At 46.2% G+C, this 15,111-nt stretch overlaps 1 protein-coding gene and 1 long non-coding RNA gene across 7 annotated transcripts in view; one reads left to right on the top strand and one right to left on the bottom strand.

Moving 5' to 3' along the window:
* Nucleotides 1-13,289, bottom strand: part of MYO10 (myosin X) — a 259,943-nt gene extending 246,654 nt beyond the window's left edge. For 5 of the 6 annotated variants that reach the window (XM_042233921.1, XM_042233923.1, XM_027980154.2 and 2 more), the window contains exon 1: nt 12,770-13,289. Coding sequence is in view for 3 of the 6 variants with exons in the window: in XM_027980154.2 (XP_027835955.2) it covers nt 12,770-12,790 (21 nt within the window). In the remaining 3 variants the exon portion in view is untranslated. The remainder of the gene's footprint in view (nt 1-12,769) is intronic. The other variant, XM_060400565.1, reaches the window with a different exon arrangement.
* On the top strand, nt 12,077-14,728 carry LOC121816822 (uncharacterized). Its single transcript, XR_006056542.2, has 2 exons — nt 12,077-12,484; nt 13,734-14,728. It is a non-coding gene; the product is annotated as an uncharacterized LOC121816822 (long non-coding RNA).
* The last annotated feature ends 383 nt before the right edge of the window (nt 14,729-15,111 follow it).

Here is a 15,111-nt window from a genome sequence, read left to right as displayed (position 1 = left end):
AAGTTATAGAGAAGAACAGATTACTGGTTACGAGGGACTAACCAGGGGTAGCATGGAGCAAGGGGAAGTTCTGATTGTGCTGGTGGTTTCACAAATCTATAGATACGGTAACATAGCCTAGAACTACACACGCGCACCAACAGATGAACGGATGTAAAACATCTGAATGAGATCTGCAAACTGTACCCTGATGCTGGCAAAGACTGAGGGCAGGAGAAGAAGGGGTAACAGAGGATGAGGTGGTTGGATGGCATCACCGACTCAATGGACATGAGTTTGAGCAAACTCTGGGAAGATGGTGAAGGATAGGGAAGACTGGCGTGCTGCAGTCCATGAGGTTGCAAAGAGTCAGACACAACTGATGGCCAAACAACAATAAACTGTACCAATGACAATTTCCTGCTTTTGATTTTGTACTACTGTTATCTATTGTTATGTAAGACATCACTCCCGGCGAAGCTGGGTGACAGGTACACAGGGCCTCTCTGGGCTATTCTGGCAACATCTGAGTCCATATTGCAAAAAAAAAAAAAAAAGCATGCCAGAGTAAGACTATATGAAAGAGAGAGGGAGAAAGCAATAGATATAATTTACCTCCTCAACATGTTCTCAAAACTTTGAAAAAATATGGCCTCCTTTTATCCTAGTGGAGAACAACGGCTAGTTTGATAACACAGTATAATAAACATTTCTCTAGTGATCTAAGCAGAGGACTTTGGAAACAACAGGTAAAATGCTAGGAGGGAGACCAACAAAAGCCTTAGGGCAGAGAGCACAGCTGGAAGCGAATAGTCCCACCAGATGGAACAACACAACTTAGATAATGTGCATGCATGCTCAGCTGTGTCCAACTCATTGTGACCCCATGGACTGTGAGCCCACCAGAGGCTCCTCTATCCATGGACTTTTCCAGGCAAGAAAACTGGAGTTGCCATTTTCTACCCCAAATTTAGATGATAAACCAATTCTAAGTGTCCACGTCTCACGGCGAGAGTTTGGATCCTAAATAGAATAAAATTTGAGCACTGATAAATATGTGCTTCCCCATTACCCAGACAGACCAAAAAAAGGCAATCAGGAATGGATATAAACAAGGAAGGGTGAAAAAAATTTCTGGCAAGATCCAAATTTAAGCTGTGGCTATGAGAGCATGGCCATGGTACAAGGCTTCTCCACTACAGCGATTCTGCATCCCCTTTCTGACCAGGAAAGAAAGTGTGAAGTCACCCAGTCAAGTCCTACTCTTTGCAAGCCCATGGACTGTAGTCTGCCAGGCTCCTCTGTCCATGGAGTTCTCCAGGCAAGAATACCAGAGTCAGGAGCCATTCCCTTCTCCAGGGAATTTTCCAGACCCAGGGATCGAACCTGAGTCTCCTGCATTGCAGGCAGATTCTTTACCAGCTGAGCCACCAGGACAGGATCAGAGGCCAGGGATGCAGCCCAACACTCTCCAAAGCACAGGACAGCCCAGGGCTACTATGACTAACCCAGCTGGAATGTCAAGGGTGCTGAGGTTGAGAAGCCCTACAAAGAGGGTGCACTTGCCCACCTCTGAAAATCTGAGGCTGAAAACTACAGGAAGGCTGTGCAAAGCCTAAAAGAACAAACTGTGGGCGGAGACAGGCAGAAGCTGACTAGCGCTAAATGACAATGGTATACACTGAAAAAGGTGGAGTGTTGTTTTCACAAAGCACTCTGCACTTCTATTTTGGAGTCCATGGAAAGATTTCCTGAGGGTAATTAATAAAAATAATAAGCCTCAGGACCTCCGTGGTGGTCCAGCGATTAGGAATCTGCCTGCCAAGGCAGGGGACCTGGGTTCAGTCCCTGCTCTGGAAGATTCCACATGCCTCAGGGCAGCTAAGACTGTGAGCCACAACTACCGAATCCCGGAAGCTCTGGAGCCTGCAACTAGAGAAAGCCCATGCACAGAAATGAAGGCCCAGCGCAGCTAAGATAAATAAGAAATAATAATAAGCCTTAAAGTCACACACACACACACCTCTCAACAGTGTTGCATGTTACCTAAATCCCTACAGTTGGAACCAGCCCCACATAACTGTTACAGCCCAGGGTTAATTCACAAAGATACTTACAATTCAAAGGAATGAGAACTTAAAAGAAAATTCATACAAAAATTCCCCCAAACAAATGGCCAATGGCTCCCCAGGCAGCATGAAGCCAGGACCCTGTTCGTGCTTTGGTCTTAAATGAACATCAGGAACCACAACGGGATTTTCTGAGGTTGGATGTGGATAAACATCCCACTAGTAATTAACTGAGAGAACACCTCCCTCCTCCACTTTGCTTCAGAGAAGAACCCAACCCACCAATGGACACAGAAATCAAGTATCATGTGTTTCCCCTGTGAAACAAGGCATGTCATCAAGACTCTAATAAGACCCTGCTATCACAGGTACGTCATGACAGGTTGTCTCAGTTGTGCCTGCTCCAAGCTGCACAGACACCTCTCAGAAAGCTTTCCTGCCAAACGGTCTAAGTAAACATGTGCAAACCCTATGAGCCAACATCTCTACTCCCGGAAAATCTAACCTCAAGAAATAATCAGGCAAGCGTGCAATGACCTGGGTATAAGAATGCGTGTGTGCTATTTTCTGTAAGAGCAAGCACCAATAAACACCCAAAATGGACATGTACATACGAACACATGCCCAGGAAGATTAGCAGGACCACTGAGACCAGACCACCCACAACACTTGTCTTGGACTGTAGGCTTTAGAGTAGAGCCCTGTACATCACAAAGATTAAAAAAAAAAAAGAAGAAGAAGAAGAAGTTAACAAACAGAAGTTCCTCCAATGAGTGAATCCAATCTTTGGTGGAAAATTATTAATTCTGAACTTGCAGTAGTAGCAATTATTTGATATAAATTCTTGCTTACTATAAATAATAGTAGCAAAAGCTTCCAAAACCCCAAACAAACCTAATTTGGCCACTTCACTTTTTAAAAACTGTGGGTTTTTTAATTTTAGAGAAAAATTTCTTCAAATAGAAACTATCAATACATGTGAAACATGCCAACAAAATTGATATTTTCAGGAAAAGTAAGGAAATAAAAACATTTACATGACGAGGAAGAAAGATTAACACATGCATAATCCCTTAACACATCTTTATATGTAAACTATTTTCTGGCCAAGACGGTGAAGATTTAGTCTCATCTAAAAACAGATTTTTAATGAATTACTTCTGCTTTCAGTTTCCTTTATAATATACACAAGATTGAAAAGTTTGAGGAATATTTTCAGAAACAGTGGAAATTCACAATATTATTTACATGACTCATACAATAAAACTAGAATATTGTGTACTTCTTGCACTATCAATAACCTATATCAGGTAATCTCATTCCTTTTTTTAACCTAAATATTGCTGTAGGAATTTTGTTGACAGTGCCAACAACTAATGTCTGCCTTAGCAAAGCCAGCCTTCCCCAAACTGAAATGAACCAAAGAACCACAATGACTCAAGAAAGGTCTTCTACTTTAGTGTTACTGTCAGTAAAACAAAGTTATTGCGAAAATCTTGACTGCAACCATATAATTAATGATTCTACTGAAATATGGGCAAGAAAAGCAGGTCTGTGGAAAATTTACTATGAGGATATGTCTATTATTCATGCAAACATCATTTGTCCATCAACAGAACACCCACATACATGCAACTATAATTATCTTTGTTCGTCTTTGATGATCTGACTTTCGGCAAGAAAACCCACAGCTTTAGACATTTTTTAATTACATCCCAATGAAGGTATATCTGTCAAGGTAGGAGATTAGAAGACACTTATTTACTGATGTGGAAGCTTGATTTACAACACATATTTAGAGATGTGATTCAGGGTGTGCATTCGTACTCTTGTCCCTGGCCCTGAAAACGATGGGGGCTGCCTGTATACATGCAAGATTCTTAAGACCTAATGCTTTTCTCAAGTAACTCTTAAGTGAAAAACACCGCATATGTGCTTTCACAGAAACAGATACAGACGCAAACAGAACACTAACAGTAAGACCGAGGAAGTTTTTGTCCTTTGTTCATGGTATTTTCTAAATTTTCTAAACACAGTACATACTCTATGCAGGATAAAGCGGGGCGGTGGGGGGGGGGGTTGTGAATGAATCTAAGAATGACACGGAAAAGTAATATATTGTATCTATGTTTATCAAGGCTTTTTTTTTTCTGAAGCAAGAATACTCCTAATTGTAAATACTGATATATTTCTAGTAACCCAATTTAAGTAAATGAAGCTGATAAACCCAAAAATCAACAGTAGCCACGCTCATAAGCATGCAAGCTACTAGAAAAGCTTCTTTTAAAATAGACCTTTTTTATCGTTGAAATTTTCTTTTCTAATACTTTTGTGAATGGAATTCCTTTCTTATTTATTTTCAGATAGTTCAACAGCATAAAGAAATAGTTATTTTTTGTATATTAATCCTGTATCTTGCAAAACTCACTTATTAGTTCTAACATATATGAATACATACATACATATATACAATCTTAGGATTATCTATATGAAAAGAAAGTGAAAGTTGCTCAGCTGTGTCCGACTCTTTGCAATCCCCATGGACTGTAGCCTGTCAGGTTCCTCTCCCCATGGAATTCTCCAGGCCAGAATACTGGAGTGGCCTTTTCCTTCTCCAGAGGATCTTCCCAACGCAGGGACTGAACCCAGGTCTCCTACACTGCAGGCGGATTCTTTACCAACTGAGCCACTGGGGAAGCCCCTAGGATTATCTATATATAAAAGTATAAAAGCTTTTAATTTCTTTTCCTTGCCTTATCACACTGGCTGGTTTTAACAAGGCAGACACGATGAGCACAGACTCTACAATGAGGTACTTCTATCTCTCTCCACAATGCACATCACTGTAAATGGATACTGCTTACATGTTATTAACTGACCCCCCCAAAATGACACAAAAGAACTCTGGGATATTTTGGAACCCAGTAGATCCAACCAGTCCATTCTAAAGGAGATCAGTCCTGCGAGTTCATTGTAAGTACTGATGCTAAAGCTGAAACTCCAATACTTTGACCACCTCATGTGAAGAGTTGACTCACTGGAAAAGACTCTGATGCTGGGAGGGATTGGGGGCAGGAGGAGAAGGGGACGACAGAGGATAAGATGGCTGGATGGCATCACCAACTGGATGGACATGAGTTTGAGTGAACTCCGGGAGTGGTGATGGACAGGGAGGCCCCGCATGCTGCAATTCATGGGGTCGCAGAGAGTCAGACACGACTGAGCGACTGAACTGAACTGAACTGAATTAGGTAAGAGGCCAAGTGAAAAAGCCACTGTCCATGCCACCATCCAAACCTCATCTTACCTTCCCCTTTAATCACTGGCAGGTAGTCAAGATAAACATTCCATCTCCAAAGTACAAAAATTCAACTTTACCTACCTTTTCTAATATAAATCTCTTTTAAAAAAAATAATAATTATCAGAATGTTAAATGCCTGTATACAGAGGCGATTTTCATCCTGGAAGAATGGATCCTGAAGCTGGGGGGAAGGTAAAACTAGGAAATGCCTAACTGCCATCTGGTCGTCCCCTGCTCTGGCCATGCTTCAAAAGATGCGTCATGGCTTTGCCACAAGAACGCTAACACTTTTTCCTATAACTGGCAAAGTCAGATGATGTGATGTCATGCAACATGAGAGGGTAGGTTTAAATTGGGAGTTTTGTACATTAAGCCTGGCGGACACATTTTCCAAACGGCTCTTAGCGAGGCAGAAGAATGTTTTATTCAAGGATGCTCTTTGGAAAACGTTCCACTCTGCTGTCAATGATCAGTCCCCTCACAAACATTCATAAGCTAACAAGTAAAACAACAGACACAGGCAGTCTGGAAGGTAGCCAGAATCTTTGACTTAAAGAAGATTCCATCAAAAAACCTCCAAGAGGAATTCTCTGATAAATTGAGAGTTAGAACTGGGGAGACAAATGAGTTCTACCCTTTCTTTTAATTAAGAAAAGAAAAGAAACTTCTCAAAACTCTAGTTTTCCAAGGGCCTTATTATCTACATCTCCCTACCATCCTCATGAGCTTGGGGCCTGCAGCTTTAGAAGCTACATTTTATGAGGATACATGTCTTTCCTGAGTAAAAAAAGGCACACCAAATAAAAATTAGGGGCATGCTCAAAAGCTGATGAACATTCTCTTGCTGGGTTTGCAGAGTTTCTGGGAGGGTGTGGGCCACTTGTTTTCCCAAGCCTCCAAGCAGTTTTCAACTCAAAACTTAGGTACTAACTGCCTAAGGTTGAAGGTACTTCAACAAAGAAACAGCGATGCCAGCATAATACGAATGACACCAACGGAAAAGGAAAGCGTGGCGGTGAAGAGCGCAGAGGCCCTGAGACAGCCTGTCTGGGGTCAAAGCCCGGCCAGCACTGTGTGACCTTGGGCCAATCACTTAACCTCTCTGGGCCTCACTTCCCTCATCAATGGAGCCCTACTCATAAGGTTGTCACTTACTTACTGAACGAATTACTGAATGTAAAGTGCTCAGAAACATGCCCGGCACATAGCACTCAGTAAACTGCAGAAGTACTTTTCACTGTCTTCAAAGAATTATAAAATGCTTCATAATCAAAAGGAAAAGTCAGAAGCATCTCCGCTCCTGACACTGAAAAAAAGAAGAAGAATCTGTACTTAAGAGGAAAATAACAGCTACATAGGATAGCATCCCATGGTAGAGGACCTTTGAGTGCAAACAAGGTGATAAAACTTATAAATCCAATATTTAACTTCTCAAGACTACACATTTGAGAAGGAAGAAAAAAATCAACGTCTCTAGCTAAAAGGGGGAGAAGGCAATGGCACCCCACTCCAGTACTCTTGTCTGGAAAATCCCATGGACGGAGGAGCCTGGTAGGCTGCTGTCTATGGGGTCGCACAGAGTCAGACTGAAGCAACTTAGCAGCAGCAGCAGCTAAAAGAGGGTAAATTCCTAACACAGTTCAGTTCAGTCACTCAGTCGTGTCCAACTCTTTGCGACCCCATGAATCACAGCACGCCAGGCCTCCCTGTCCATCACCAACTCCCAGAGTTTACCCAATATCATGTCCATTGAGTCAGTAATGCCATCCAGCCATCTCATCCTCTGTTGTCCCCTTCTCCTCCTGCCCTCAATCTTTCCCAGCACCAGGGTCTTTTCAAATGAGTCAGTTCTTCACATCAGGTAGCCAAAGGACTGGAGTTTCAGCTTCAACCTCAGTCCTTCCAATGAAAACCCAGGTCCTAACACAACCAAGACAGAAAGAAATAGAGCCAAGTCCACAGGAAAGAGAGGAGGGACCATGAACTAGACCTGTGGAGATGGTTTCAAAAAGGAGCCAGACAGGCAGGACATCAGATCGGCAGAGAGGACAGGCCAGACAAACGTATGGTGTAGGCCAGGTAATAGATCCTGTGGAATCCAATTCACAGAGGGGGGAAGAATAAAGAGCTGCCAAATCAGCAAGTCTTGGAAACTAGACTAAGAATGTGAACTTGACTTTATAAGCAATGTAGACATGCTTCTGACAGAATTCTGGAACATCAACCAGACGTGTATTGGTCAAAAGCGAGAAAATAAATGCAGTCGAACACCAGAAATGATACTGGAGACAGCCCTGAGGCCAAGATTTCCCTGCTCCATTGAGGACTGGAGTTTCAGTCACTATCAGAGGCCACTTGTTCTTAATTTCCAAGTTACTCTAACCTTGTATTATTACTCACCTACCAAGTGCCAAGTGCTTTGTAAATCTTATCTTGAATTCTCTTAATAACCATGCAAGGTCAACACTACTAGGCTCACTTAGAGACAACAGGATTTGGGCACACTCTGGGAGATAGTGAGGGACAGGGAGGTCTGGCATGCTGCAGTCCATGGATTCACACGATTCAGCGACTGAACAACAACACAGAGAACCGAAGCCCCGGAAGGTCAGATAACCTGACTGAGAGCCTGTAAGTGCGGAGGGGGTGTGCAGCCAAGCTCCCAGAGCCCACATCTTTTCTACTGTGAGTGATGAGGTGCTTTCATCCAATCTAGGGGCATGCAGGCCCTCGGAGTGAGGTCCAGCTTCCTGCAGACGGCCCGGACGGCTCCTGCTTGAGTGTATGTTAGTCTCTTAGTCATCTCCAACTCTCTGCAACCCCATGGACTGTAGCCCACCAGGCTCCTCTGTCCATGGGATTCTTCAGGCCAGAATAGTGGAGTGGGTTGTCATTTCCTTCTCCAGGGGATCTTCCCGACCCAGAGATAGAACCCAGGTCTCCTGCACTGCAGGCAGATTCTTTACCATCTGAGCCACCAGGGAAGCTGGAGTACTCCCTGCAAATCAATGACCTGAGAGCATTATCCAGCAGTTACTCTGAAGACAAAATTTTGAAACCCATTTATAAGAAGGTATCCTACGTCCCCCTGCCCAATCTCCACAGAAAAGCACATTCAAGGTGCCTGTCCTTAAAGCTGACCCCACTTAAAAGGCTGCTGGAGAAGCAAACACACCGCCCTCTCTGTCTGGCTCTAGTTAAACAGTGCTTGACCCGCCCATGCTGCTCGGGGCCTGATCTGGTGAGAGGTGAGCACCCAGAGGACCAGGGCTCCCTGCTTGCCGCTGCTCCTGCGGCTTTGCTGTACTCAACATGGCAGGGCCAAAAAGTGCAAGAGAAGTCCTTGCAAGTGTGCAGAAAGGGCAAGGCACTGTGACTTCCCTGGTGGTCCAGTGGCTAAGAATCCACACTCCCAATGCAAGGGACCTGGGTTCAATCCCTGATCAGGGAACTAGATCTCGAATGCTGCAACTAAAGATTCTGCATGACCCAACTGAGATCCCATGTGCCCCAACCGAGATCCGGTGCAGCCAAATAATTATTTTTTCATTTTTAAAAAATTAAAAGAAAGGGCAAGGCACTGTGACTTCACTGCAGGACAAGAAGACACCAGGGAATGCTCTGATTTCATTTTACAGTCGTCAAAGGGGGTCACCTGCAGGATGCGGTGGGACAAAGAAGTCCTGAATGGTTGCCTTTGCCCTTGAGGGATGATTGGGGGGGGGGACAGCTGCCAAAAACAAGAGTCTTCAGTTTTGTTTTGTTTTTTTACCAAGACAAAACAATACCAATAAGATGCGGGGGGGAAAGGGGGAGAAAAATAGGCTTAAGAACTTATTCTAGCTTAAAATAACTATTAGAGCTTCCAGGTAACAACCAAAACTAAGACACCCTTCCAAATTAAGTGGAAATAAGGAAGATGCTTCCACGTAACACCTTGAGAACTGGGTTTGTTCCCGCCCAGGCTGAACCAGGCTGTGAGAAACAGGGACAGCTGGAATGTTTTCCACTGACAACGTAGTCCTTAAAACATCAATACCTGCTTTATGTGTTTATGAGAATCCTGTGTACGTTTTACATATTCTGAAAATCAAAGTGTTCACCATGTGTCCCATTAATAGCCCTCAGATCTTTCGCTTGATCAGCCATTATGCCATACCTGTTCCTATGACAGAAGACAGAGAAGTCCAGCTCATTTGAGGTCCAGCCGGCACTGACCGGCCTTTCCAGTATTGTAGGCACTCTACCCAGCCCTGGAGGAAAACAGCAGCCACTTCAAAACATCAACACATCTGTGTGGTAGTCTTGCCACTTTTCCAAGCTGAGCCCTTTCACTTTTAAAAGTGCATGTGGTTTCAGACATACATAACCTTATGTTCTTCCTGAAGTCAACTTTTGAACAGCTTACCACTAAACGTTGAAAAGGCAAATTTCCTAGAAGTGTACGCACAGTTCAATGGCGAGAAGTCATAAAGACCTAAGATAGGGCATGAAGAAACTGAAATGCAGTTGGGAAGCCTGGGGCCCTCAGTTTCTCCAACCCCGGGTACACTGTGAAGTCAGGAGCCATCAGCTGCCGGGCACAAACCTCATGGGCTTCCAGTGGGCAGCAGCCCAATGCTACTTGGAGCAGACAAGAAGGCTGTGTCCACAACACACAAGGAATTAATTCCACAAGGAACTGCTCCACGGGTGTAGCGCAGCGGTTCTCAATTGTGAGTGATTTTTGCCCCCCGTGGCTCATCTGGCATCATCTGAAGACACTTGGGTTGTCATGACGTGTGGATGCTACTGACACCTAGTGAGTCAAGACCAGGGAGGCCGCTCAACACCACATGATAAACAGGACAGTGCCCCCATCAAGGAACTGACGGATCCAGAATGCCCATGGTACCCAGCTTGAGAATCTCTTGCTCTAAATGGCAGCTGCTAGTCACAAGGAGCTCTTTCCTTGCTATTTGGCCCTTCACACAGAAAGCTAATACATGCAACATAATTTTTTTTTTCCCAATTGTTAACATTAGCTTCAAACTGCTGTGTGACAAGCAACAAGTCATTATGCCTAAATCACAAAGGGAAAAGGTACCAAAGAACAGGACATCACTTGGCAATACAAGAGGCCCTATAAATCTGCTGTCCTTGGAAATACATCACTTCCACACTTACTGTTCCTGCTCTAATAGGACATTACAAGATGTTCTTCGCTGGACAATTTGACAAAAGAGTGCTCTGTTATAAGATACTTAACAGATAGGATCTACGGTAGAGGAGTATGTTTCCAGAGAACACAACACTGCATAGCCGATCTGGCCCTGCTGACTTCCCATCCAAAGTAACTATGGTTAGGGGAGGAACTCTGATTAGCAATGAATATTGACTAGAAATTAATCAGAAATTTCTGATTAGAAATTAACATTGCAATACAAATGCATCACAAGAGTAAAAGTATAACTTTAAGCCCATAAAAATTTCCCCCAGTACTAAAGTCACCAGCAACAGAGGATAAAGGCTGTGGGTTCTGTAACAACCTATTCAACCTTGGGCAAGGGTAAACCTTTGGGTTAAGATTTTTCATCTAGGACAGGCAGGGAATGAAGAAGTTGATCACTGAAGGCCAACTTCAATATTATGTTACTCATGGATATAAAATCCAACAACCAGGTCTTACACTAGACAAAAGTATAGTGTAAGGAGAGAGTTATTTCCAAGTCCAAGGGTAGGATCAGGGCAGGAGGCTGCAGCTGTTCCACGTTATCCTGCAGTTCTCCCCACGTGCACTAGGGGGCAGAGTTCTTCCAAAGGGGAGGTCACTAGTCTCCCCCGCGGTCCAGACAGGCTTCATGGGGACCCGGACCCCAACAAATTGAACACAAATTCTATGTCCGATCAAATTTCCTAAGAGACTCACAACACAAAAGTAAAATAAGGGCCTCCTTCCTGCCACCAAAAAAAAAGTTAAGAATTGGTGTCCCGCAGGCAGAGCCTCAGGTTTTCTTACAGATGAAAGCAATTAAACATAGCCCGCTGGTCTTTCATCACTGGTTAACCTGCAACTCCTGCAGAACGTTCTGGTGACTTCTTACAGGCATGAAAACAAAGGTCTATGGATTATGAAACGCTAGTCTCACAGTTATAGTGTTCATTTAAAAACAAAAGTGGAAATATGCATTAATGAATGATTGATTACTTTCCAATTCACTTTTTCATCATGAATGTGGGCATCACACGTGAGAAGCCACTTTTTGGGAAAAAAATGGATATTACTATTACATAAGAATATATCACTTTGGCCATTAGACTATTACGGTAAGTGGGCACCTAGAGAGTACAATGACTTGAAATAATAAATCCAATTAACTCTGATAGAGCCAGATAGCCAATACAGAGGCAAACTCTAAATTGCTGGAAGTTTCCAAAACTGTCCCGGGTTTACAAAACATCCCCTGGCTTTCAATGAAAGTCACATCAGACTCCTTAAGCTAACTAAGTTTACTTTGAGCCACTTTAAACCTCAAACTTAAATAGAATTTGTTAAATAAACACAACCAAGAAAGGAAAGGGAGCCAAGAAACCACAGTAACGCTCGATCCCAGGGGAAAAAAAAAAAAAAAAGGTTCTCAAGTCAAGGGTTTCAAGTAACTGCGGTGTCCCGCCCTCAATGACCCTAAAAGGAATATCAGTTCCATCTCTCAAAATAACCAAAGTGCGCCCTAAACGATTTTCTTTACATTCGAATTCAAAATCTGCCAAGGACAGTCAGCACAAACATGTGATCTTTTGATCTCACGCTCTGGAATGATCTCAAAGCCGGATCTCAAAGCCTGAAGGAGCACTTCTTGGGGAGCACTACACTCCAAAGGTCCGACGGGCGAAAACTCAAGTCAACGACTGAACGCTTGCCGCCCCCTTCTCACACTTCATTAAGCGTCTCCTCTGGAAGTGTTTGCGCCCTCTCACAGGAAGCCGGCACGTTTTGCAAAGGAAATACCAGACCAGACCTTTCTTGGAGAAAAGGCACGTCCCCAGTGAGCCTTTTCATGGGGTTTCCCGCACCCCGGCAGCGGGGCGGGCAGCCCTCCCGTCGGGGCCCTTCGTCCGCCGGCTCACCTCGCCCGGGGCGCCGCGGGACAGCCGGTAAGCCAGACGCCCCTGCGCCAGGACGCTCACCTTCGCGGCATCCCAGAGCCAAATGAGAGCGCGGGACAAAATAAAATCCTTCCCCGGCTTATTCAGCCGTGAGACTCCCCACCCCGGGGCTCGACTTCTGGCGACTCCCCGAAAGTTTCGCCCTCTCGGGCTTAGCGCGCGCGGTAGCGGGTGTGCGCGCGGCTCTGGGGGCGCACCGCTTCCCTTCCCGGAGGCCAGGTCCCCGGCAGGAAGGGAGCCCGCGCCCGCCCTCCCGGCCGCGAGCTCACTCACCTCGGGGAAGAAGTTGTCCATTGTTCCCCGTGCGCTCCCCAACTTGCCCAAGTCCGGCTCCCAGCTCTCGCGGAAGTCAATGCAGCCCAAGGTCCGGGGGAACCATGCGTGTCACGGCGCGACTCCCAGAAACTCGAGCCCGCGGGGTTCCCCCGCTGCCATCTCCGTCTCCCCCTTCTCGGCTTTCGCACCTTTTGTTTGCCCAAACCCCAGTCTCTTAACGCATCCGTCCCAACTGCAGCCTTTGTCTCCTCGGGCTCCAAGTTCCTCACTCCTGGGCGCAGCGCTCGCGAGCGGAGAACAGCTGGTGGCACATTCTTCCCCCGGGCTGGGGGAGGGCGGCGGGGGGCGGCTGGAGAGTGCGCCCCACTCCCTCTGCGCTCCGGCCCGAGGCGCTTGGGGCGGGCAGGGGAACAGCGGCCACAGAGCGAGCCCCGGAGGTGGCTCTCCCGGCTCGAGCGCCGCGGCGGTGAGGATTCCGGCGCCCGGGTCTCACCGGCTCACGGTCACACCGAGACTCGCGGACAGGGGCGCACGGCTCGCCCCGCCCTCTCGTCCGGGCCCGCCCACTCGTTCGTCTCGCCCCGCCCACGGCTGAGCCCCGCCCACTCAGCCGGCCCACCAGAAGCTCGTTGGCCACGCCCTACCCCTCCGGGAGCCCCGCCCTCAGCCCGCCCCTCCCCTCGCTTCCGCCAGGTTAGGCCTCGCCCGGCCGGCGCGACCCGCCCCCAACTTCGCTCAAGCCCCGCCCACTCCGCGCCTCGGGCCGCCGCGGGCTTGGAGACTCGGAGGCTGGTGGGGCCCTAGCGCTTAGCGGACTACCTCCCCGCCTCCTCCCCTCCCCATTGTGGGGAGGGGAGGGGAAGTTGACGCCCCTCTGGTGATAGAGACCTAATAGTCACTGAGGAGGAGGAGGGGTTGGGGGATTTGTGTGTGTGTGTGTGTGTGTGCCTTTGATCTTTAGCAGACCCTGGAACCGGCTCAACGTGGAACTTATTAATGCAGCTCGGCAGATGATCGACCCCGGGGACGGAAGCGCGATCCGAGGAGCTGCCCCGGCTGTTGGGCCAGATCAAAGCAGAGAACGAAGGCTGATCAGAATTTCTGGAAGCCGCCTACCCGTATGGAGTTTCTCTCCTGCACTCAGGTTACAAGAAGTTTTCGTCGCGGCGGGAAAATTCAGTTTTGTGAACTGGAAGAGGACGTGGCCAATTACACCTTAAAAAATGTAACCGTTTCCACTGACCCAAAGGAAGCAGATAGCCAAGTGGAAGTGGGTGAAAGCTCAAATCCTCCCACCCCCATACCGAGTCCTGGGGTCTCTAGGGCAATCCCTCGAACTTTAGCGTGCACAGGAATTACCTGGGAATCTGGTTAAAATGCAGATTGGACTTGATTAGAGTGAGCGCTGATAATCTTGCATTTCCAGCAAGTTTCAGCTGCCTTGTGCTGTTCTGCAAACTGGAACCTGTCTGTAACAGAAAATGAGAGCAAAGGTTTAAAAACATTTGTAGCAATGTAAAAAACACCACGACATAGAAGCACGTGATTGGTGGACTCTGAACCGAGAATAAACCAGTTTGGGTGTTGTCAGACTCCTGGTGAGTCATACCTGGCACAGCAGGGGTTTCCTATTGGTACCTGGCAGATTGGGAACAAAAACGACTGGTTCTTAACCACAGGTGGTTTGAGAAACTCTCTCTAGGGGATTTGGCAACTGCTTATCCTTTAAAACTCAAGTCAGAAAGACATCTTTCCTGGGAAGCCTGCCCAGAGGTGTCCAGCCACTCAGGCCACTGCCAGCTCCACCTAACGACCAGGTGTGGCTTATCCTAAGACTACTGAGGAAACTGTATCATATTGGAGTAAAACTATATTCTATAGGGTTTTTCTTTTTAATTGGTGTCCTTCCCATCTTCAGTTGAGAAAATAAAAGCACCTTGCTTTCAAATATCCTCAGACTGTTTCAGAGAATGAATGAATGTCACCCTTGTGTGAAAACTCAAGCCTGTTTGTAACCTGTGTCAGAGCAGTTCTTCAGCATTAATATCGTTGTACCCATTCCCTTTAGAAAGAGTCAGGGTATAAACTAATACTTGATATTGTGCTCTGTGATTGCCCTGTTTCACAGGTTTACACATGTAAGCCATTAACGATTGTGTCCCAGGTTGCACAGAAAATTAAGATGGAGCCAGGATAAATACCAACCATCCCAGGCACCAATCACGGGGCTTAGTCAAATGAGTCCCGCTGCCACCTGTGTTCAGATACTGGCACAGAGCAGTTACAGCCATTATGGTGTTAATCTGTATAGAACATCTTTCAAGAGAAAGTACCAGGCA

The sequence above is a fragment of the Ovis aries genome, chromosome 16 (genome assembly GCF_016772045.2).
Source record: "Ovis aries strain OAR_USU_Benz2616 breed Rambouillet chromosome 16, ARS-UI_Ramb_v3.0, whole genome shotgun sequence".
Lineage (NCBI taxonomy): Eukaryota > Metazoa > Chordata > Mammalia > Artiodactyla > Bovidae > Ovis > Ovis aries.
The sequence above is the reverse complement of the archived record's forward strand: the minus strand, read 5'-3'. Positions and strand labels throughout refer to the sequence as shown.